Source organism: Amphiprion ocellaris, chromosome 18 (assembly GCF_022539595.1).
Source record: "Amphiprion ocellaris isolate individual 3 ecotype Okinawa chromosome 18, ASM2253959v1, whole genome shotgun sequence".
NCBI classification, from domain to species: Eukaryota; Metazoa; Chordata; class Actinopteri; family Pomacentridae; genus Amphiprion; species Amphiprion ocellaris.
Genome location: NC_072783.1, coordinates 20,903,850 through 20,928,197, shown reverse-complemented (window position 1 = coordinate 20,928,197; position 24,348 = coordinate 20,903,850). Strand labels below are relative to the sequence as shown.

The 24,348-nt window shown below is 40.2% G+C and overlaps 1 protein-coding gene across 3 annotated transcripts; it reads left to right on the top strand.

Moving 5' to 3' along the window:
• Positions 1-509: 509 nt before the first annotated feature.
• Positions 510-24,312, top strand: frmpd2 (FERM and PDZ domain containing 2). 3 transcript variants are annotated; one of them, XM_035956769.2, is made up of 31 exons: positions 510-741; positions 5,178-5,299; positions 5,446-5,609; positions 6,125-6,190; positions 6,281-6,460; positions 6,603-6,678; positions 6,993-7,064; positions 8,005-8,092; positions 8,440-8,599; positions 8,724-8,795; positions 10,371-10,545; positions 10,637-10,772; positions 10,859-10,997; positions 11,617-11,769; positions 12,967-13,152; positions 13,237-13,396; positions 13,517-13,709; positions 14,710-14,810; positions 14,988-15,068; positions 15,487-15,594; positions 16,230-16,346; positions 16,620-16,795; positions 17,070-17,168; positions 17,939-18,032; positions 18,323-18,408; positions 19,181-19,376; positions 20,867-21,081; positions 21,487-21,553; positions 21,636-21,836; positions 22,349-22,436; positions 24,142-24,312. In XM_035956769.2, the coding sequence occupies exons 2-29, from the start codon at positions 5,179-5,181 to the stop codon at positions 21,671-21,673; spliced, it is 3,519 nt and encodes a 1,172-aa protein (XP_035812662.2). In that variant the 5' UTR covers positions 510-741; position 5,178; the 3' UTR covers positions 21,674-21,836; positions 22,349-22,436; positions 24,142-24,312. The 3 variants fall into 3 exon arrangements, with proteins under 3 accessions (XP_035812662.2, XP_035812661.2, XP_035812663.2); XM_035956768.2 differs by having other exon boundaries at positions 5,175-5,299; XM_035956770.2 differs by lacking the exon at positions 6,993-7,064 and having other exon boundaries at positions 511-741; positions 5,175-5,299.
• The last annotated feature ends 36 nt before the right edge of the window (positions 24,313-24,348 follow it).

Genomic DNA, 24,348 nt, shown 5'->3' with positions numbered 1-24,348 from the left:
AGAACAGAGCAAGACTGGGTAGAAATTAAAAAATAATCAATACCGTCTTAAACTGAGTACTATAAAGAATGGGAGGGAGAGTAATTCTACCAGGACAGGAGTAATGTGTGTTTAGCGTATGTGATCAGTCTTGCTGCTGAGTTTTTAACCTACTGTAAGCTGTGATTTATGGACTGAGGCGTCTGAGACGGTGTGTAATGTTTTAGCTGCAAAGCATTTAAAGTAAACTTGTTGCACTGCATGTTTTTAAATGGAAATCACATTAAAGATGATGCACTGTCAGTCCACCTTACACAACAGACGGAGGGCCTGGTCGTAGCCGCCTGAATGACCTGAGACATGCTGTCAGGTTGTAGTTGAAACATCAGATTAACACACTGCTGCCTACGATGGATTGGTCCTTTGCTGCCCCATCTGCCATTAGCTTGCCGTGCAAATCCAATTATGTTCTTATGTTCCCCGGTCTAAAAATAGTCGAAAATGACGGAAAACGCAGTAGCAACACGTCATTAGATGTGAGCACGGAGGAAATTATGGTTATGGAGCTGATTTGTTCTTCGTCCGGAGACGATTGATCTGTCATGAGGAGATGATAGCTGCCATGACGGACAGGAGCACCGGGATGAGGGAGAGGAGGGTGGAATGGCAGCAAGGGACACAAAGGAGAAGGAAGGATTAGGTTCAGAGTGGTGGATGTCTGAAGGAACTTAAGAAGAATCTCCAGATACCGGATGAAATAAGGTAGGCGGCATAATAATGTTTGTCAGACCACCTCCTGCTGGTGTATTATGTCACAGATTGTACACCACTTATATATTACTGATGATCAACATGATTTTATACTTTCTGCCTCATGTCTGCTGCTGTAAGAACTCAGTTTCCGTCTGTATTCTACACTGTAGAGGTGAGTTTTCAGGACAGGTCACCACTGAGCAAAGCAGCAACCCCAGAGCTCACGTCCACTCTGGTTGTTGCAGAAAAACAAGCCTGATAAGTACGTTACCGAGTCAGTCTTCAGTTTAGTGACACTCAGACTCAGCTGAAACCACTGAGAGAATCTCTGTGTGAAGGAAACACACTGAAATGTGTCACTCTGATACAGATTAACACGTCAGTGACACCATAAATGTCAGCAGTCAGTGAGTTTTCATCACCTGTTGGCGAAATATGGCTGTTTTGATTTTCAGTTTTCATTTCAATGCAGGTAAAACTAAAGGGATGATTTACACCAGAGGTAACAGTATTGATCAGTTGTCATCTCTGCCTAGAAAGGGACGAATACTGACAGAGTCACACAGTATCTTGGATTGATGACTTGGTGACTTCTCAATGTTATGTGACCAAACAAAAGATGAAAAATCGGTTTCTTATCCAGGAGTTTACTTCTATGTAGCAGAAAGACACTTATCAAGTCCACTTTTGTATTTTGGTGACATTTCATACATGTTATCATCATGTTCAGGTTAGGTGGCTCTTTCTCTCTCTAAAGGCCTCATAAACGCTGGGTTTCATTTATTTATAAGACTCTCACTGTTTTTTTTTTTTTAACCCCCTTACATTACCTCACTGCAGTCTTTTATTGTGAGCCTTTACCAAACATGCTCAAATGATTGGATTATGCAGCAGGTGCCGGCAGTTTTTACTGAGCTTGGAAAATCCAATTTTACTCACTGTGCACCTGCAACCTGGAACAACAGGCAGAACATTCTAAAATTTGACAGATTTTTAGGGAAATTTTAAGCTTATAACATCATCGAATTTTACCTCTAGCTGCTCAGGTTTTAGCAGATTCTTCCGTTTTATCCTGTAAATCCTGCATTTGTTCACAATAACTCTACTAATTTATGAAAACTGGCTTTTTAATATTACCATTTTTAGCTCTTTGTGTGACTACATCTTTTGTTTAGTTTCTTACTCAGCCATACTTGAAATTATGCCTCAATACCTGCAAGTGTCCTTTAAATATAGTTTGAATGATAGAATGAATTTGGCATGATTATTGCAAAAAAAAAAAAAAAGTGACATGGTTTGGCATCATTTTATGTGTTTCTATGCCCTCTAATGGGGGTTTATGTGTAAAAAAGAAAACTATCATTGTTCTTGCAGGATATTCTGACATGACTAAAAAATAAAATTATTTTGTCTAGATTCCATTTAGCTCATTTAGTTTCTTGGTCCTGCTATTGCTAATTTGCTGCCCCACTGTTATGACTTACTTTAATAGAAAAGAACCATAATGGATGTTTTTCCTGCAATCAGACTGTGAGAAAAGCCCTCACTGATTCTCACCCTGCAGAGACGCTACCTCAGATGATCTTGCTGAATTAAAGCAGAGTACACATAACCTGATTAACAGAGCTGGGGTTACTTGGCAATCTTTCAAGTTACAGTAAGCATGTCTGTGTTCTGTCACTGTTCTGCCCTGCTCACGTATCAAACAGGGTTTCTGCACAGCGAATTCTGCACAGTTTTCTACTTGTTTTGTGCCATTCTGCAGCAGCTCGCTCATATTTGACCCAGTTGCAAAATATGTGTCTGCTCTGTTCTTGTTGTTGTTGTTGCTCCTGTTGTTACAGTGCTTGTATTTTATCTGATTATAGGATTTATAATAATTAGGGATGCACGTCATTGGCAATGGCTGCTAAAGGCTTTACAGTGAAAGACTGACAGTGATTTACAACTTTGTGGGGTAATGTTACATCAAATAAATATGGTACATCTTAAATGTAAGTTGAAGCAGTTTTCTTACTTTCCTCAGGGAATGTACACGTTTGAAAAGCAGTGTATTTTATATATACACATGCCAGTGGTCAATCACAATAGCAGCATAATAATATGTGAATTCCACTACAGGAGGGGCCTGATGTTCTCTGTAATTAGATTCAAAGACATATGTGCATTGTACAGCAATCAGCCAAAATGAGTTGGAAAATATCAGCAAAAATCCGACATTCTATATCTAATAATGACTTCTATATAACTTACAGAAATCTCAATACACAACCAGAGTATTTTCATAGCTTGTTTTTCCAGTATTCATTTCGGTGTTTCCAGACCTCATCTGAATATGACATTTTTATTTAGATTTTTTTTTTTTTTTCAAATATTACACTTTTCTTGTCTCCTTGTGAAATGACGCCTCTGTTTTGACTCGGTGCAATACATTTGGAGCGTCTGGCTATTTCTAAACATAACACCATCTAAACTTGAGTCACCTTTATCTCTGAAGTTCCACATTTTACACTCCCTCACCCAGTGTCCTGTAAAGTCTATGGCAGCTGGCTCAGGATTAAATGGAGAACAGCTACAACCTTGCACTGTTCCTTGCAGTGATGAATTTAGAGTGATTTAAAGCTGCTGAATCTGAAAATGCAGCTTTCTACGTGCACCTCTCTCTCCTCTTGATCGATCACAGGCAAATGCTTCAAAAAAGCTACAAGTCAACATTCAATCTTGGCTACACACACGATTTAAACCCGACTCACCTGAATGAAGGTCCTCTGTTTATCCCGATCAGCCATCAGAACCTCCTCCCAGTGTGAATGTTGTTGCTCTTTATACTGTCTCACCAGATCTGGTCTGAAAACAGCTGTGATTGGTCCAAATGTCCCATCGACTAATTTGATTATCATATTATTTAAAATAAATATCTTACCATATATGTTATATTTATCGGATTGCAAGATAATAATGGCGATGATGCAACAGTGATGACTGACAAGCAGCATTTTGCGTTGTCTCAGTATCACTTCCCAGAAGCTTCTCCAGGTAGTTTAGGATTACCTCTCAAAACTTTTATTACCACAAACAGCTGGTGCTCTTAAACAAACATAATAATTCAAATGTGCATGAACAATGTGCAAGTGTATTGTGTTTTCCTTTTCTACATCTTTAAGAAATGTTGTTTTTTTTAGTCTGAAAAATTGTCTCTGTGAAACAAAAAGTCATCGCTAGGCATTGCTTCATTTTGAGTTAATCATTAAACACAGGTGTTGGATTTGTTTCTGCTTAATGCTCTTAAATCCTACTAACCCATAAGCGTATTGGTCCGAAACTCTGGCCTCTGATCGCCAAATGTTCACCTGACCTGATGTACTTGGATTCTAGTCAAAGAGGCTCATCACCAAGATCTTGCCACTTCCTCAGCTTCTTTTTTAAAGTGTTTATTACTCCGTCAAGAAGGCAGAGCCTTGATGAACAGCGTACGTTTGTCTGTCTGTACGTCTGTTTGCAATGTTACTCAAAAACAGCTGAACAGATTTGGATGAAATTTTCAGAGAAGGTCAGAAATGACACAAGGACCAAATGATTGGATTTTGGCAGTGATGCACTTATAGTCTGGATCCACGGATTTGTTAAGGATTTCTGTATCATTGCGAAATAGTGGCACGGCGTCACTGTAGCTATGACAACAAGTGAACGCTACGTCAGCTGCCTGCTGATGATCACATGATTGCAATCCTACTACAAATTGACCATTACAGACTTATCGGGACTTATCCGTTGGAAATGATACAGGGAACAATTGATTAAATTGTGGGGGTGTTTCCGAGTCCCATCAATGTATGTATGTGTGTGCATGTGTGGAAAAGACCTCTGAACTTGTATTGTAATAAAGGCAATCTTTTTAAACTTTAAAAAATGCAGGGGAAAAGAGAAAACATACACTGGACATATTTAGGTGACTCGGTATCCGTACACATGGACACGTGGTACACATCCATAACACACGCCTGTGCTCACCACAAGGTCATTTTGTTTGTGGGTACATCGACATTAAATGACCACATTCTATGTTGATTTCTGATCATCAATAACTAATAAACAAACGCTGCATTTCTGACAATGCCATATGGGGAATGAACAGCCTTGACGGAGTACTGCGCTCTCTGAGTGCTTTTCTTGTCTAAAAAAGATGTCCACAGATCCATGACATTTAATACAGACATTTGTCAGGAGAGATTGCTGTGTGTTTGATAGCAGATTTCCTTCAAATGGTGTCCCTTTATCAAAATACATACATGGTAACTCAGAAGGTTCATATTCTACATGACACCTTAAACCTAAACATCTCACTTTCTATAATTGCAACAAAACTGGCCCTATCCTCATGCATAATACAACATTTAATAAAGTGGACCTTTGGGTGTGTCTCCACTGCATGTGTATCTCAGCAGGATGGGTACATTTGTGACCCTGGCAGAAGTGTTGGAGGCCCGGGGTTCACCGCTGGAGGAGGATGAGGTCTGGTGTCTGCTGCTCGCCACCACTGACGCCTTACTGGACATCTCTAAGAAAGGTAACCAGTCATCAGCCCCCATTTCTCCACAGTTTTACTTGTTGTTTAGGTGCAGAGTTTGATTCAAATGCAATGTTTAATATCAGCTAATCACATCAAATAGCAGAAGAGAAAGTTGTTCAGCCAGTGTTCTGCTCTCTGTTTAGGTTCAGGCAACATGTGCAGTGTGTTGAGTCCAGGCTCAGTGCTGCTGTCAGCCAATGGGAGTCTGGCCTTCAAGAGCTGTGCACGATACGAAGACGTGGCCTCGTTCACAGCTCCTGAAGTCCAGCAGGGTCACGCTGCCTCCAGCAGGACTGCAGCCGAGAAGGTCAGGACACTGGGAAGGTCTTGGATTGTTGCTGTGCAGACTTCTATTACAAAACCATATTAATAAAAAAATGTAAAAACATTATGAGCCAGTATTTTTAACATAATAGTTTTACTTTTAAGCAATGAATCACTGTGTAGTGCTCCACTAGTCTAACAGATATATACAAAGCGTGATTTGTAGTATCTACAGATAATCTATCTCAACCATTGGATCAGAAAATGCAGAGATTGAGCAGAATCAGCAAAAAGAATATGTACTATTCACATCCAGTAGAATTAATTCTGAAATACAGGATGTTTGAGAATGTGTTTCATTGGCAAAACTAGGGCCTATTGTACTAAATTTGCAACATGCAGTCTACTGTTTGTACTTTAATATGAGATGATTTCTTCTTCTATGTTATTTCAATGAACTATATTTATTAAATCTTTTTCACTACTCAAAACAAACTCCATACTTTTACAAATCTGTGACTGATAAGAATTGTGAAACTGTGTGTATGTGCTCCTCAGATGGTTGTGTACTCACTGGGGATGACTCTGTATTGGTGTGTTGACTATCATCTACCTCAAAACCAGGTACTTTCCTCTTCCTTCTGTTTCCTGCCCCAAAACCTTCCTCCATATTCTCTGCACTCATTTGTTTTGCTGTCACCTGTGTCTTCCCAGCCGGTCCAGCTGAGCACTGAGTTGGAGGATTTGCTCCTAAGCATGTGTGAGGACGTGGCGATGAGGAGGACCGACCTGCTGACAGTGCTGGAGACCTGTGAGCTTCACCACAAGGCCTCCACGCTGCCTCCGGCTGAGCGGCTCGTCAGGCAGCTGGTGGAGGACGTCTACAGGAACTCGGTGAGTGGCGGGTGGCTGGTTTGGTTTACTTTTGGGGTCATGTTTGACTTTGGGGAGTTAAGTTCATTTCTGTTTTGATTTTAGTGCTAGAACCAACTCTCGAATGCTGGTTTCCTTGAGCTGGACAATGATGTCTTTTCAGGTTGACCATGTGTCCATAGCTGAAAACGGATCTCCACTAACAGACCGCAGTCAGGCAGTCAGAGACAGATTACACAGTAAGAAACTCATCACTTTTGTCAGATGGAAATTTTTAGGGAATGGATTTCTGGCTTTCTTGTCAAGAGATGAGAACATCAATACAACTCTTGTGCAACGGCAACATGAACATTACCATCAGCATCTATAAGATATTGAGACTATACATCTTTTAAAGTATCAACATTTTCCTCAGAAATTATAAAATTTTGAATAACTTACTTAAAATTATAGTATATTACTTACTATGCACTGAAAAATAAACTTCCATGGCTTCCACTCTTTCTGAAAATGTTAGCAAACACATCACAATTTGTGAATTCGGATGTTTCAGAAAATCTCAACTTGCGAGGTTGTGAATACCACAAGAGAGAGAAGTTCATATGGACTCTTCACATGAACGATGGTAAAAAAGACCTCATTTGTTTGCATCATAAATATAAAGCTGCTGCCAGTAGCTATAGCTCAACATAGCATTTCAGCTAATCTGGCTTCAAAGTAGATGCCAGTAAATATAAAATGTTTTTAAGTAAAGTTAAACGTGCCTGTATGTTAAGACACTTTCAACTATCTCATTTGTTTAATTCATACATACAGCTGCTGCTAGTTGTTTAGTATTTAATCTAGGCTAAGCTAATGTCTACTAGCATCTAGAGCTGACAAAGTTTTGTATTTTATTTTTTAGGGCAAAAGGTGACAGTGGAGAAATAGTCTGGTGCCAGTGTTTTTTTTTTTTAATGCAGAATTGGTATTCTTCCATACCAAAAACACATGTAATGTGTTAAATAATGAACTACAAAGGTGGCTATTGTTTTTTGTTTATTTCTTACTTCCCGCCATTTTGAATCTTTAGCTAAGCTAAATGGCTGCTGCTTGTAGCTTCATATACCACTCTATTTTTTGTATGGTAAATATGATTTCTACTGCTAGCAGCTGCTTAGCCTTGTATAAACACTAGAAGAAGAGACAACAGCTCACCTGCCTGTGAAAACCACTTACCCATTTAGATATTTAGATATAAATTGTTTTTACTAGTGAGTCATGTTAGCTTTTTCACTTTTGGACAGAACCAAGCTAGCCCTTTCCTGCTGCTTCCAGTCCTTACACTAAGCTAAGTTAAGCTAAGCTAAGCTAACCATTTGCTTGTTGTAGCTTAATGTTTAGCTCACAGAGAGTGGCATCAATCTTCTTATGAAGCTGCAAGAAAGATAATAAGCATATTTTCCAAAATATCCAACTACTGTCAAACTAAAACACAGAAAGACACATTTTTAGATTTTTACCAAGTCAAATGTGAGAATTATACCACTGGCAAATGGAAAATAACACATCAGTTTGTTTTTCAGGGAGCTCTTTTAGGAACTCGACATGGGAGCTGAAGAAGAAGCTCTCCAGGACATTCTCAACAGGATGTTATCGAGCCGAACCCCCAGGGTAAGACCAGATGGAGTTAAACACAAGGTTTTTTGGCATGAAAGTCATAAACTTGAACCTCTGAAGTAAAGAACAAAACAAAACAGCGGATTTCAATGTCATATTTTGTTTACTTCACAGTCAACCTAATTCACGTTGTATTTTAGTAGCTTAAATGACAAAAAAAAACAGCAGAAATAGAGAAAAGAAAGGAGACAGAAACCATGTAGGGCAGACAAACTCCCCAAAGGACTCGGTGACAAAGCTGCTGCTATTAAAATATATATTGTCTCGTCACAAGCCATCATCTTGTGAGTGACAGATCTCGCCTCCCATCAGACTGAGAATGGAAAACTCATTTTCCCCAGGACTCCCTTGGGAGGTCGACACAGAGAGAGTTACTGCAGCTGGCAGCTGCTGAACCGAAGCCCCTGCAGTCCATACATGGACGGTAATCGAAGAGCCAACTCGCACAGATCCCTCGCACAGTTCGAGTCCACAATGAGTCTGAATGACAAGAAAGCAAAGGTGAGCCACATTATTTTATTATGTTATATAATAATTTAATATCTCCATGCATTGGTTCAAAACCTGGGAGGAGATGAGGGAGGTTGACTATGTATTTTCCTCTCCCTTTTCCTCTTTGTTGAAGGATCTGGGTCCTGAGTTTATTCGAGTGTTAGATGAGCCTCTGGTTGTCTTGGAGCTGCCTGGATCCATTGTGGTGAGTTATAAAAAAAAAAAAAAAAGAAACTCAGTTCCTGTTATTGTCAAGGGAAAATGACATGGCAGTAGTAGGATATAGCTCAGTACACTTGCTCAAATACAATTTTGAGTTGCGCTCATTAATTGATTTGACAAAAATAATTGCCAACTATTTTGATAATCCCCAAATTCCATGATTTCAGCTTCACAAATGGGATTTGCTGCCTTTCATTTTAATCATTGGAATAGAAATAACTAGAATTAGGGTCAAAGTTGTGATTGTATCATTTTGGTGTCTGGTATATGAATTGACATTTCCCACCACGTTAAAATAATAAATAATACAGTTCATGAGCATCATCCTAAGACACAAAATCAGCAGATTCATCCATTATGAAAATATTCATCAGTGGCTGTCCTGTAGAAGCAACAAAAACAGTAACGGCGTGTCATAAAGCAGGACTTTACATGGAATTGGATACTTGCACACAGTAGTATTAGTACTTTTGTCACGGCGTGGGGGTGAACCCGAGCAGAGAGCACACAGACGAGGGACTGAGGCAAGAACAAAGGTGGATTTTATTTAACAAAAAACAAAAGGGGAGTGCTGGACGGGGTGGGGAACCTGGTGACTGGAAATACTGAACTAAAGGGGAGGTTGGGGGGGCGGTGACTGTACCAGGAACCAGTGGCCCGGTTGGCGTTCTCCGTGGGGTGGGTCGGCGGCGGAGAGCGGGCAGGAGGGCCTCGTTCCAGTGGGGGCGACAGGTGGGGTGTTTTCCGGAGCCGAGGGGGGCACACGGCAGACAGAGACCCTCCACAACGAGCAGGGGTTCCAGGAACAGGCAGGAGGTCCAAGGTGAGGGAGGCAGAGTGGAGGTCTGGTCAGGGCTGGATCCAGAGTGCAGGAGATGGGAGGACAGAGCAGGTGGAACCAGGCAGCTGGGTCAGCAGAGCTAGGCAAGAGAAACACGGTTAGTTAAGGTAAAGCTTTTCAATGGAAAAATCTCAGTAAAGGTGCAAGGCTAGACGACTGACTGCATGAGCAGAGTTTACTATCTGGCAGGGTGTGGAGTGTGCAGCTGGCTTTTATGGTGGAGATGATCATCAGGTGTGCTGCACCACAGCTGCCCGGAGTTCCGTTAATGAGTGATTGGTGATGAGCAGCAGCTGGACAGAGCAGCTCTGCTGAGCTGCAGCAGGAAGGTGGAGAGAGGAATAGGAGTGAGGAGGATGAGGGAGGTCAGGTGGGGGCTGAAGCTGGGACAGAGGAGGGAGCCCTGACAACTTTTACTTAAGGGTCTAAATACTCAATTCACCACTCACACACAGCCTCTTAGCCTAAGTCACAGGAGAGTTTTGATAATAATGCTGATCTTTGTCTATTGAATCCATTTGTACCATCCTTGATGCATCTTGAATGCAGTATTTCTCTCTACATATAAAATATATTCCGCTTTGTGAATCACTTTGTCTTTGCCTATTCACCTATGAAATTATACAACCCATTACTGACATTTAAATAGTCTCTCTACTCCGATTTTAATGTTTTCATTCATGTAATCAAAATGTATTTCTCCTTTTTCTCTCGCAGTCGAAGAAAGGAAAATCTCCAACCACTCAGAGAGAGCTGAGTGTGGTGATGCCAAGCGGTCAGAGCATCCTGGTCAAATGTGAGGTGAAATCCAGAGGAGGAGACGTCTTTGACATGATCGTGGCTCACTCCAACCTCATGGAACATTTCTACTTTGGCCTTGCTTACCTTGACGGTAAAGAGACTTGTGTAGTGACTCCATGTGGTGTAGTCATACACAATCAAGTCACTTAAAGTTTTTGTTATTTTCTCTGTTTTCTGCTCAGATAATGAGTTTTTCTTCGTGGACAACGATACAAAGATTTCCAAAGTTGCATCAGATGGCTGGAAGAAAGTGCCTTCAACCACCTTTGTCCTTTACTTCAGGGTCAAATTCTTTGTCAGCGACATTTCCCTTCTTTTGTAAGTGTTCTTCATGGGTTAATACATTTAAAAAATGTAAAATGCTGGTAGAAACCCTGATATATATGTGTGGTCTTCTCTGTTAGGCACAAACAGACCCGACACCAGTATTACCTGCAGCTGAGGAGAGACCTTTTGGAGGACAGACTGTCCTGCCATGAGGAGACTTCTCTGTACCTGGCGGGTCTGGCCCTGCAGACGGAGTATGGAGACTGCATGCCTGAGGTTGTGCACCTAAAGCTGAACTAATTGTTGAAGTTGGCTAACTCAAGAGAAACATGAAAATCAATGTAGAAGAGGCTAAGAAGTTCAGATTTTTGGTCTTTACAATTGGTCAAGTACTGAATCCTTCATTTCCTGTAATGGAACAGCTGTAGATAGGATCCCTTGTTCGACCCTTAGTGTGTGGTTTTGTAGTTAAGTCTTCATGATGTAAATGTGTAGTATCCAACCCTGCAACAGTATCAGGGACATTTTCTCTGACTTTGCAAAGCTCCTTCAGAGCCACAGCAGAAATGATACTATCTCTACGTGTAAAAAGTCCTTTAAAAAAGACAATCTTACAATGTAAATGCCAGCATACAGTGTTGACTCATTTGTCACTGTAATATAATCACTGGAGACAAAGGAGACGATAGTGGAGATCAGTGACAGTCTTTTCAGTGCCTATGTTTGTTCAAGCCCACATATCTACACTCCCCTGTTTCTGTGTATATTCCTTCCCTCCTAACACTGTATTATGACTCACTATTTAAATGTTACGTGTCAAAAACAGCTCATGATGTTAAACGTGCATGCGTTATTCTTATTCTGCTAACATGAGGTTGTGATCTGTTATGTTTAGGTGTACGGTAGGAACTACTACCGCCCTGATCAGTATGTCCCCAAGAGTGTGATGGAGAAACGTGCCTTGCCTTACATCCAGGAAGAACTGCTGCGACTTCACACCAACAACACTCAGATGCTCACAGATGAATCCGAGCTGGAATTCCTCAAGGTAGCACATATGGCGATCCCAGTCACTGTTCAGTCAGTAGCAGTAATAGCAGCTCTAGATATCAATAACGGCTTTTTGACCAGTTAGAATTCCAAGCTAAGATAATGTAATTTTTGCTAATCGCATTTCTAATGAAAGATGTCTCATGAGTCAACATGTTCATTCACTGCTTACCAGTGGAAACGTCCATTAGTAACTCAATTAGATCTGGTCACATTTACCAAATACCTCTATTTACACTCAGCTATAGATATTGATACTACAGATTTGACCCAGTTCTCATTCGTTAAAGTGTCAATTGTTAACATCAGCGATTCAATTCTTACTAGTAGCAGTGTTTATGTTTAGGTATCCATGATTTATCTTTCATGACTGATATCATAAATGCAATTCTAGATATCAATAATCCAATCTGGCTAGTCAATATTGTTTGTTTGGAATTGTAACTAGTAAGAATGTCATTTCAAATATCCCAAAGTGCACTTGCTATAATAATAATATTAATATTACTAATGGTAAACTTTATCTACATAGCACATTTCTTAACAGTATTACAAAGTGCTTAACAAAAATGTTAAAAAATAAGAAGATCCTATGTAAAATGCATTTGTAACTAGCTGAAATTATATTTGTACTAATAACAATTATACGATATCTTGAGATATCTATAGCTACTTCTAAAACTAGTCAGAATTCAAATGTCCTTGTAGATATCTCGATGATACAGATCCAAAATAAATATGCTAATTTGGTCAGTATATTCAAAATGACTTGTTGATGTGAGATATATCAAAAAAACATTTGCTGATATCTGATATGGGAAATTACATGTCGATAAGTCACAGTCCTTTTTGAATGTGTTGAAATTCAACTGCAGATATCATCAGTCATTACTCTTACTGGTGAAAAGGAATTACTGATATCTATAATTAATTAAAGATACTTTTACCTACTCGAACCAGAATTTCTCTCTATATATATTGTAGCATATCAAAATTGTTTAACAAATATCTTAAATTATCACTTAACCATGTTGAACTGTAATTTACAAACTAAACTGTAACTGGTCAGCGCTACCACTTTGTTAAATGTGAAAAGGGTTTGCCATGAGAAATACAGTCATACAGTATATCTGGCTATTCAAGTCATGGTGCTGCAGCTGTACAACTGTAACTACAGCTCTGTTTATCCCTGTAGGTGTGTCAGCAGCTGCCTGAATACGGTGTGTTGTTCCACCATGTGGTGCGTGAGAAAAAGCCTTTAGACGGAGAGATTATCCTCGGGGTTTGTGCCAAAGGGGTTATCGTCTACGAGGTTAAAGACGGCTGCAGATCCACCAGTCAGACCTTCTACTGGAGGGAGACGGCAACCATCTCCTCTAATGTGAGCGAGTGGCTGGTAGCGGCTCGTGTTATTCTCGTGTGCTCACTTTCATCGCCTAAAAACCTTTCTGTGATGTTTCCGCAGAGGCGTAAATTTATAGTCGAGTGCCGGGGCAGCAAGAAGAAGTACACCTTCATCACAGAGAGGTCGAAGACAGCCAGATACCTGTGCGACCTCTGCTCAGCCCAGCACAAGTTTAACAACGAGATGACCTCCCGCCAGCTCACCCACAGCCTCGTCTCAGGTCAGTCACTACAATGTTACCGGCCTGTTTTTGAAGAAGACAAAACCCAGCCTTCGGTTTGGTGGCTTTTCTTGCTGACGGTGTCCAGTTACCAAAGATAGCGTCTGTGTGTGTGTCCAGAGGAGAACATTGTGCAGTATGCAGCGGTGTGCCGCACTCAGAGCAGCAACCTGAAGTCCTACTCGTGCTCTGAGACGCCGCAGGACGACAGCGGCCTGACCACGCCTCAGGACGAGACCCTGAACAAACTGTGCGATGATGTCACGGCCAGGATCGAGGCCCGGATAAGACAGCAACATTTCAGTGAGCACAGGTATTTAGCCATACAGCAGTTTTCACAAGAAAACCCGTGTTTCAACAGTAAAAATTCAGTACATGCATGTTAAGGCTGCTGTAAATTAGACGGTAAGGGAACAGTTGGTTCTAGTGGGTAATGTGTTGGATGCAGCAGAGATGGGCAGGTGTTAAGACCTCAGTGACTTTGCCAAGGACTAAATCGTTGTTGCCAGACATCTGGGCTGAATTATCTCAGGAACGGCAGGGCCAGTGCAGAGTGCGTCCAGACAGCAGTGCCAGGAGGGATTCATGGCAGCTCCAACTCACAACTCGGTATCACTAGGCACCTAAGAGCTTGGCTGGTTGGAACTTTTTCAGTGGTGCACAAAGGACCAAAAGTATATAAGACAAGGGGTGATCCTAGTATTCTGGCTCACAATGTATATTTCTGCAGTAAAAAAGGAGGAGCATCTGGTCTACAAAGTTGCTTCACTTTGTTGCTGTTGTAAGCATGGACACATATTAACCATGTTTCTATTATTGATTTTTATGCACATTGCACTGCATGGCATTACAAATGATTGAAATAACAAGATTCAAAACAACTTCTTTAGTTTTAGCATAATAGCAGGTAAAACACCTTTTTCTCAAACGACAGATCAACTGTTCCACAGCAGCATGTAATATATTTAATACCAGCTGGCAAGAAAGAATATTTAAAACTTTCCGAATTAAAAAAAACAATTCCTGAAGACCTCTCCTCCTCTCCATTTTTCTCTTATTGATTGCCAAGGTATTGTTTCTTTCCTCTTCTACAACTAATGTGGCCTAGACCTTTGGTAAATTGCAGTTTTTTAACCAGTCGCATCAACTTATTCTCCCTGTTCCTCTAAACTAACCATGCAGAACAATATCTCTTCCTCCTCCCAGGGTATGGGTTTAGGATAGATGTGCCACACAGGTGTAAATATTAAAGCTATCATCACATACCTGAAGAGAATAGTCATAATTTACCCCTTAATGTGTTTGTCTTGCAGTACCTGCTCCAGCAGTCAGCGCAGCAGCATTGCTATGCGTTCCCCAGTATCTTCTCAGAGGAATGGATCTGAAGCTCGTTCTGGTTCCTTAGCACCCAGAGGTAGAGTATAACCAAGCAGCTTCTCTAGCTGATAATCTCTACATGACAGATGGTTGTCTTGTGAAGCAGCAATGTCATTTTACAAAGTTATCTTCTTTGCTCCATTGTAGAGTTAGTGAAGCAAAGCTGCTGTTGAGTTCATCAGTTAACTGTGCGATTCCATTCTATGTCTCACAGATACCCCAACTAAAGTGGGGACATCGTCAGAGAGAGAAGTCATATGTGTCTCCTTAAAGAAAGACCCAAAGCTTGGTCTTGGTAAGTCAGATTGCTGTTGGTAATCTGAACAGCTTTCAGATTACCAACAGAAAGCGGTTTTACTTTTTCAATTTTAAATATTTGATGAACCACACAAAGAAACTGGTCTACCAATAACACACATTTTGGATTCCACGGAGTCAATGTGTGAGAATAAGAACAAGTTGATGGTTTCCCCGTGGTTATGAAATATCCACATTGACAGCAACAATGACAATCCACATGGTTTAGCACTTTTCTGAGAAAAGAAACAGCAAATTAAAATTTTAAAACAGTTTTAGATCATGGAAAATAGAGTTCGATGATAGATGATGCTAAATCTGAATTTTCAGAAAATGTCCAAACTGGCAACAGAAGGAAAAAGTTTTCTTCTTTAAAAAAACTATTTTTTGACATCCTGTGGTCTGCGTCCACACAGGTGTAGTAATAGTCGGAGAGGACACAGTGGGACACTATGATTTGGGCATCTTTGTTGCCTCTGTTGTGCCTGGTGGACCTGCTGATAAGGACGGACGCATCAGACCAGGTAGACAACCACATGGACATTTTTACTTTATGTTAAGCAACACTGTGTAGAAGAGGAGTATCACAGTATACTGGCATTGATGACACAGCATCTGAAATATAAAACTAAAATATTGATGTGTTAATAATACAGAGAGGACAAATATTATATATTATATATATTCCAGCACCAGCAACAATGTGGTTGACACTTCAGCAAAGTAGGTGATTTCAGTTGGCAGATGTTTGGCCTTGTGAATGTTTTATTTATCATTTCATCTGGTTGCATTTTCACTATCCATGCAGTGTAATTGTGGAGTTATGGTTACAGATAGAACACTCAGTAAACCAAGTTAAACCTTATTTGTCTCATAGCAAATTCTATAGATAGCAATATTAAAAAAACAGATATCGTGACAGACTTAGCATGCAACTTTATACCCTCCACTGTTTGCAGCAACAACACACCCAATTTAGTGTATTCCTACCACTAATTTTGGCGTTTGTATTTGAAACTCATCCAACATCTCCCTTCATTTTAAACAATGTAGAGGATATGCGGCAGTAAAGTGCAAAGGAGGACAAAGACTGTATCTAAAGCGTCCGTGAGGCTTTGGGGTCAAACAAGCACCATTTCACTGTGACCTTTGCCTTCAGGTGGTCGTCTGATCTCTCTGAACCACATCAGCCTGGAGGGCGTCACTTTCAGCGAGGCAGCAGAGGTCATGCAGAGCAGCCCGGAGGAGGTGCAGCTCATTATCTCACAGCCAAAAGGTGCTCCAAGTGTGTGTGTTTGTGTGTCCCGTTACTGTATGTGTGTAGTGATACTGTGCTGAGACCTACAGTTTAAAACCTTGTGTTTTAACGAGGACTAGATTTTGCCACATTCTTTGTGCTAAGATAAGCTAACTTGCTGCTAGCAGAAAAATCTGAAAATGGAATCAAGCTTCTCATCCAATTCTGAGCAAGGAACATAATAAGCACTTCTATGGTGTGTATCCAGTATTTTGGGGTTTAATAGTGCAGATTTGTTGTTTTCATCCACAGTTCCCTTCAGTTCGATGCGCTCTCCTGTGTTGAGGAATTATGAGTCCCAGATGACTCTGATGACAGACGGACGGTTGAGAGATGACAGTCTGGATGAGATCGTCTCAGTCATGATGACGCCCAAGACCAGCAACAGGCTGAGCGTCCCTCAAGAAGTTCGAGTCCCCGGTACACAGGTAGAATCCTGATAGTTTAGACGTTTTAACAGTTATTTAAATCGCATAAATACAATTTTCTGTGGTGTTTCTTTTATTTCTTACTCTACTGATGTAGATAGTAGCAAGCAGTGACAGGTGGAGTCGCTGTTTAGCTAAATTTGATCAGATTTGGTGGTAATTTTGCACAATATAGCAATAAATATCTGTGCGATTTCCTCATCATGCATTTGGCAAGTGGTAAGACGGACACAAAGGCTGAAATGTGTCTTGATAATGTATGTTTTGGCCACAGGACAGCTGCCCTGTATCTCCCCCTCAAAACTGTGTGAAGCCAGGAGAGATCACTCTGGAGCTCAGAAAGATGTCAGGAAATCTGGGCATCAGCATCTCTGTGAGTTCATGGTTGATTTTTTGGATGAATGGCTAGGCCATGAATTGGCAAATTTTGAAGATGTTGAGCATAACTTCATAGAATATAGATTTTGGATACAGTGGTAGCAGTTATCCGTCTTCATCCATCAAACTAATGTGTTCCCAATGCAAGAATCTGACTAAAAACGTTAAGAGTGACAGTCAGGGAGGGTCATTAGTAAAATAACTCATCTCCAGCAGTCAGCCACAAAGTCTACTCTACCCAATCTCATTCACATCTGTGGCCTGGCAGGAAAGGAGAGAGTTACCTCACTCACACTGATTTCCACTAGAAAAACTGGACAATACCATAGTGTAAGAAAAAAAACTGTAAACACTGTGCATTAGCAAAAGGAAATATGAGAAGACTGTATTTTTATGACCAAAGAAAGTGTAAACATTAAAGGTTTGTCATTATTCTATGAAGCCTTAATAACAGATTTAATGTTAGGAAAGCTATTGGCAACAATTTATAACAATTACTATAAATTTCTTATTTGAAAATGGTAAAAAAAAAAAAAAAAAAAATTAACAGTCATACATTGTTAGGCAGTTTAATCTGTATATGCTGGATTTAGTAAAGAACCTCATAACTGTACTTCGACACAGTACTTGAGTGAATATACTATAGGTAAAAAACACAAATTTAAACATGACCAGCCTCAGCAAGTTTTGATATCAATATATGACTAGCATCACTATTGTTGTGGATGAAACTTGATCTAAAAACCTCTGTTACTGACTGTTCAGGGCGGCAACAACACCAGCCCTACTAATGGAGGAATCTACATCAAAAGCCTTGTTCCTGGAGGAGCCGCTGAGAGAGACGGACGTCTACATGCAGGTAAAACAATTCAGAATCCAATCAAACCACACTAACGCCTACGTTGGTCAGAAAGGTATTCAGCAGAGTTGCCAAACTGTGCATGGTAGTTTCCAGTAGTTCATATCTGAGTCCTTTAGCACTTTCTGTATTTGACAGGGAGACTGTTCTGATTAGGATATTGCACATCCCATTCAGATGTCACTGGAAAGACAAAAACAAGCAGAAACCCAATGTAGAGTACAAATGCTAGTTCTAATTTAAAAAACTTACTCAATTTGTCTGTTTGTCGCTGTATCGTTTATTTACAGGTGACAGACTGGTGAAGGTGGATGGGTTTAACTTCCAGGGTTTCACCTACCAGCAGGCTGTGGAGTGTCTGAGTAAAACTGGGGAGGTAAAAGACAACATGTGATTATTAGAGACCAGCAATCTATATTTACAGATGATGATGTTTTTTCTCCAATGCTAACAGTGTGAATTTACGGAAGGTGAAGCTGCAGTGATTAATTTAATAAAACATTTTTTTTATATTTGATTAGTCAATTTGAATAAGTTTCAAATTTAAAAAAAAAAAAAAAAAAAAAAAAAAGCTTACAGTAAATTCTTTGACTTTGGGTTGTGGACAAAACAAGACATTTGAGAACATCATCCTAGCCTTTTCGAAACACTCATCAACATTCCTTGTCATTTTTGTCTAAACAGCTAATGGATTAATCAAGAAAATAATCAACAGATTATTTGACTGTAAAAACTATAGTTTGTTGCAGCCATAATGGAAGGCAATCTCGGCAATAACTACCAGATGGATTACCTCAAATATTTATTTGATGTATCGTCATCACCACCATAAAGTTGGTTTTAAGTGAAATATCTCAACCGGACATTCATGTTTCCTGCAAGCTAAATTATATTATCTTTTTATTACCAAGCCTACATAATCATCACATTCAAATTTGGATTTACAGCTAAATACCTACTAATGACATTGTCTTCAATGTCATTTGTACTTTGTACTAAGTGCTGAGCAAAGATGAACGTGGTAAACATCATACCTGCAACACATCATGCTGGAGTTAGCAGTGACTTTGGGACCAGTTTATTCCACCACATCTATATCTTCTGCTTCTTCTCCTCTTATACCTCTCCTGTCGTCTTCTGACCTCCAGGTGGTTTCCTTTGTCGTGGAGAGGGAGTCGATGGGCCTACCCAGAGTTTCTCTGAGTGCTGAAAACAGCAGCACTGTGTCCAACCAGACCATCACTTCAACTACCAGCCGCCAGAGACTCAACAGCTGCTCGTCCACCAGCACTCCTGTGATCACAATATCTGGCCAGCCCAAAGTCTACAGCTTCGTCACTGATGGTAGGACGCCTCAGCTTTTAACTGAAATACACAAAACACACTTTGGTGCCTCCAAACAAAGAGCCCACGATCTCTTTTTGAGGACAGCTTAGAAAAATTTCCTGCTTTGTATGTGTGAGAGCAAAATGGATAATATGTTGTTGGGAAGAACCTTCGTGAGAGAACCTCTAAGCTGTTTGCTTCAGTAGCCGGCCAGGCGTCCAGGCTGGTCTGACAGCCTGAAGGTGAACTTTCACACACTTCCTCTACACACTTCATCCTGATCTCCCTCTCTGACCTTCCTGTTCTTATCCTCCTGGCCTTCCTTATCCTTCTGTCCTTCTATATCTGTCGTCCTGCACCATACATCCACACAGTTGGGTCACTAGTTGTCACTTAATGCACTTTAATTCCTTTTAGAGGTTAATAATTAAACAACTCTTAACATCAGATTTGGGAGGAGAAGAACGCCAACGTTAAAATACCTGCGTTATTGTTCATCTATGTACCATTACTTAGTGTATTCTTAAAGTGGTGTTAAACTGCTTTTTCTGCTTCTTTTCATCACACCTACAGAACACTGAAGAGGACATGCAAGCAATGATTTCTTTGTTTTGACTGAAAAATAACCAATTTCCATTTATGACAAAGCCATTTTTTATTGTTATCAGGATTAAAACCAAATTAAACTCTTTAAAAACAGTCCTTTTTGGTAGGCATGACAGCATTTAGATCAGAACTGTCCAAAAAACACAGTTTGCTTCTATTTGGTGGTTTGAGTTTGACCGTATCACTCCCTATAGGAACGCAACAAGATCAGCATGACCAGGACTATGAAGTGATGACAAAAACAATCTTATGACATGCAGATTGGGCTTATAGAATGACATATATATGATATATGAATGACAGTAGCTGAGGCAGGCAAAGCTACAGAGCGGAGCACAGATGGCTTATTCTATGTTCAGGTCAACTTTAGCCCTGCATGACTAAACGCAGGCTCTTCAATCATTTGATTGAGACCAGCCCATCACAGGGTCATACGACAGAGACACTGTACGTGGCTTAAAGCTGGAGCATGCAGGAGCATAGCGACAGCAAGAGTCAGCTAGATTTTGAAAATACATAGCCCCATTTAAAAAAATAAATAAATCTCGCCTCAGGTCCCAAACCCAGTTGTGTTGATCTTGATGCATTCATGTGGGGAATAACAAAGTTCAACAATAGACACCAAATACTGATTCTGCATTCACTCAATGATACATTTCAAAGCTGGCTGATGGAATGCTACGTTGTTATACCGTTGCTTTGATTTATTCATACATTTAAAGTTAAAGCTCACCAAGACAACTAGAATTTAAAAATATCCCTCATTTAACAAACCTGTCTTTATCTGTTCTCTTCCCTCTTCTTCTCTCATCTCCCAACTTTTCTGCTCCTAATCCCCACATCTATACCATGTTCCATCTCATGCTTGTCCCATTGCTGTCCTCCTTCCTCCAAACACCAAGACAACACCCAGGAAGTGACTCTCACCAAGAGTGCCAACGGTCTGGGCTTTAGCTTCCTAATGTGTGAGCTGGATCCACCCACCCGAGATTTTGGCAGCCTGGTCCGGATAAAGCAGCTTTTTCCCGGCCAGCCGGCAGAGCAGAGCGGCAGGATCCAGGAGGGAGACGTCCTGTTGGCCATCAACGGCCAGTCGCTGAAGGAGCTGTCCTATCCAGTATGTAGCAAACTCAGTAGTTTTCTTTGATTTCTTCACATTATAATCACATACTGGCATCCACTTCTGACATGATGGACAGCATGTAATTGTGTAACTATTGCAGCGTTGCAGCTCTGCATTGGTTTTTATAGGCGCCACTAGTTCAGTATATTTCATAGATGCATGCAAATGTATTCTCTCTGCTTTTATTTGAACTCTTCTCGATCGTTTTTCTACAGTCTTCTCAGACAGGAGAGGTGGTGTTTTGTGTTGGACTTCTAGAGGAAACAGTTTTACATTGTTGTTGTTTTCTTCCCATGACTATTTTGTGCATTTCAAGAATATTTTCGATCAAAACAAAACATGATCTATGTTGACCCCCTATTATCTCTATAAAGCCATGTTCATCTTCTCTTTCTGCAGAAGGTGCTAAAGCTGTTCAAGACTTCACCACCTGAAGTCCAGCTGACTCTCTGTCGGCCTGCACCAGGTACACAAACGCATCCTGACAAACACAAACACACATTATGTTTGCACTGGTTTCACTGTCTTGTTTGTCTGTTTGTCTGCAGGGATTCTTCCTTCTATCGATCAGTTCCAGGGCACATGAGTGATCTCTGAGTGTTATAGAACAGCAGCATCAGTGGATGATTAGAGGACCACAGTGTGCTTTCTGATGAAACAGAAAGTGGTGACATGATGATGAAGATGTTCTGATCAGTGGACAGAAGGATTAAGCTGACCTTATCAACGGACTCCAACACTGCAGAAAGGTCAGTACTGTTCCACAGCATCACCTGATGGAACACGGTAGGCAACTTTCCACTGCAGGAACTCAGGGCAGGCACAAGGCTGCAAATGACGACAAATAGCAGTTACTGGACATTAACTCCAATTCTATCAGTACATAGTAAACTTGACATTATTGATGGCAATTTCAGAGAGAAGAAGATTCCTACTTGACAAAGACATCGAGAGGACAGAAAAAATTGTACTTGTTGCCCCCGAGTTTAACCAATCAGGGTTGAACTCTGATGTGGAATAACCTAAAAAGAGGTTCTAAGGAGAGCTATTCTCGCATTATGAACATGCACAGAAACTTTGGTCGCACAAAAATGGCCCTCAACATAATGTAACTCAGTCCGACACGACATAGCATCATATCATATAGCACAGTATTAGTGACATGTCAGTTATTTCTCGCATTATGAAGCAGTTTTCTTGCTGTTTGTTCAGTTTCACAGCTACATTTGCAGCGTCTAAGTTCTGAATGTCTGTTTTCCAGGCATAGCAAGGAAACAGAGATGGACCAGAAGAGCAGAGAGGTTGAAGGCTGATAATGGGTGTTTGTGGAGATGACAGCTGGATTATAGGTGAGTGTCTGGAAAACACTGTTAAAGAATGTTTCAGATAGTTGTTTCCCAGTTCTTAATGGCTCAATTTGTGTTTGATTATACAGTCGAATACATAATTTCTACATAATTCAAAGAAAACAAAGCTCCTATTCTGTTCACAAAAATGAACAAGATCTTTACATTTATAAAACATGGACGTTTAGAAGAAAAAAATATATTCAGGGGTGAAATGCAACTAAATGCACTCGCTCTAGCACTGAACTTCAATATAAGTTTAAGGTTATTGTAACTCAACTAATTATTTTTATTTTGTGCAACTTTAAACTTCTACCCAATTATATCTGAGTGGCAAATACTGTACTATTTACTTCACTACGAATGTGGTGATTCTGCATAGGTTGAGGAATTAAGTGTTCCTTTAAACGTTCTCCTCCCCCTCTTAAGCCAAATAAACTATTTAATAACCCTCTTGGATAGTTTTTTTTTTTTTTTTAAGAGATATGTGGTTCTCAAAAGACAGCAATGCAACACAAATTAAGTTATTAGAAAAACATTTACTTTTGTATAATTTTACTTAAGGAAAGGATCTGAATACATCTTCCATCGCTGCAAATGAGTTCTAAATACCATGCTTTAAGCTTAAAAACTGCTCACAGAAATGTTCTTTCCAACTCAATCTTCTTTGTTTCCTCATAAACAAAATCCAACAGCACATAGTTTTACTGATGAGCTCTTTGTTTTGTAGATAAAAATCAGTGAAACTGGCTCTTGATGTGTTGGCTTTGATTGAAAAAAAGAGTCATAATGAATGAATCTAGCAATCTTTACACATTTATGGGCTTACCTTAACGTATACCAAAATTTTACCGTACCGCACCTATCGCTCATCTAGACTCTATCACTGTAAAAAATAATAATAAAAAATCTCCATCTCAGGTAGCTCTTCTAGCAGATTGTGCGTTCTGTGTATTAAGACTGAGTGTTTACAGCAGCAGGATGGGTTCAGTGTTGACTGGATGTCATCCTCTCTTTCTCCCTCATTGTTGTGTCTCTTTAGCTGTCCCTAAAATAAACACAAAAAAGCCTGAGAAAATAATCTTTAAAGAAAACATATCATTTCAATTTTAGTATTATTCCTAAAAGCATTCTTCTATTTTGTGGCGTTTTGCGGCTCGGTGGTTAGCACTGTCGCCTTGCACCGAGAAGATCCCAGGTTTGTGCTCTGGCCTGGGATCTTTCTGCATGGAGTTTGCATGTTCCCCCTTTGCATGCACAGGTTTTCTCCAGGTACTCCTACTTCCTCCCACAGTCCAAAAACATGCTCAGGTTAACTGGTGATTCTAAACTGCCCGTAGGTGTGAATGTGAGTGTGACTGTTTGTCTGTATTTATAGCTCTGTGATAGACTGGTGACCTGCCTTCACCCTCAGTCAGCTGGGATAGACTACATCCCCCCTGCGACCCTAATGAGGATTAAGCAGCTAACGGATTGATGGATGGATTGTTCTATTTTGGCACAGCAATGACAAAGTTCTCACTGATAAACCCCTACAAGATCCCTGAATTCTCACAAACCAACAGCTTTTATCACGTTTATATCTTTTCCACAAGGTGGCAGCATTGTGCTAAATGTAACAACATCCCCTTTCTGCTGCAAACAATAATATTCAGCGCTGCATGGTCTCACTTCTCAATTAACATTATTTCATTTTCCTTCCCCACAGAAAATCCATTAAAGGCATTTTGGCAACATCAGAAGAGGAAGACAACTTTAGTAAACCGTAGAAGAACTACTGGTATACACTCTGTTGAGAACAAAAACACTCTAGCAAAATATGTAACATCTCGAATTGTAATTTCATTAAAAAGAATGCAGCCTTAATCAAACTATCAAACTTGTCTGTGTTCTGGTACCTTCTTCTTCTACTTCT

Bases quoted from the DNA above. Each gene is read 5' to 3' on its own strand.
- frmpd2 (XM_035956769.2), top strand. From the start codon at position 5,179: ATGGGTACATTTGTGACCCTGGCAGAAGTGTTGGAGGCCCGGGGTTCA. The intron at 6,461-6,602 runs GTGAGTGGCGGG...ATGTCTTTTCAG, and splicing joins AGGACGTCTACAGGAACTCG to GTTGACCATGTGTCCATAGC. The intron at 10,546-10,636 runs GTAAAGAGACTT...TTTTCTGCTCAG, and splicing joins TGGCCTTGCTTACCTTGACG to ATAATGAGTTTTTCTTCGTG.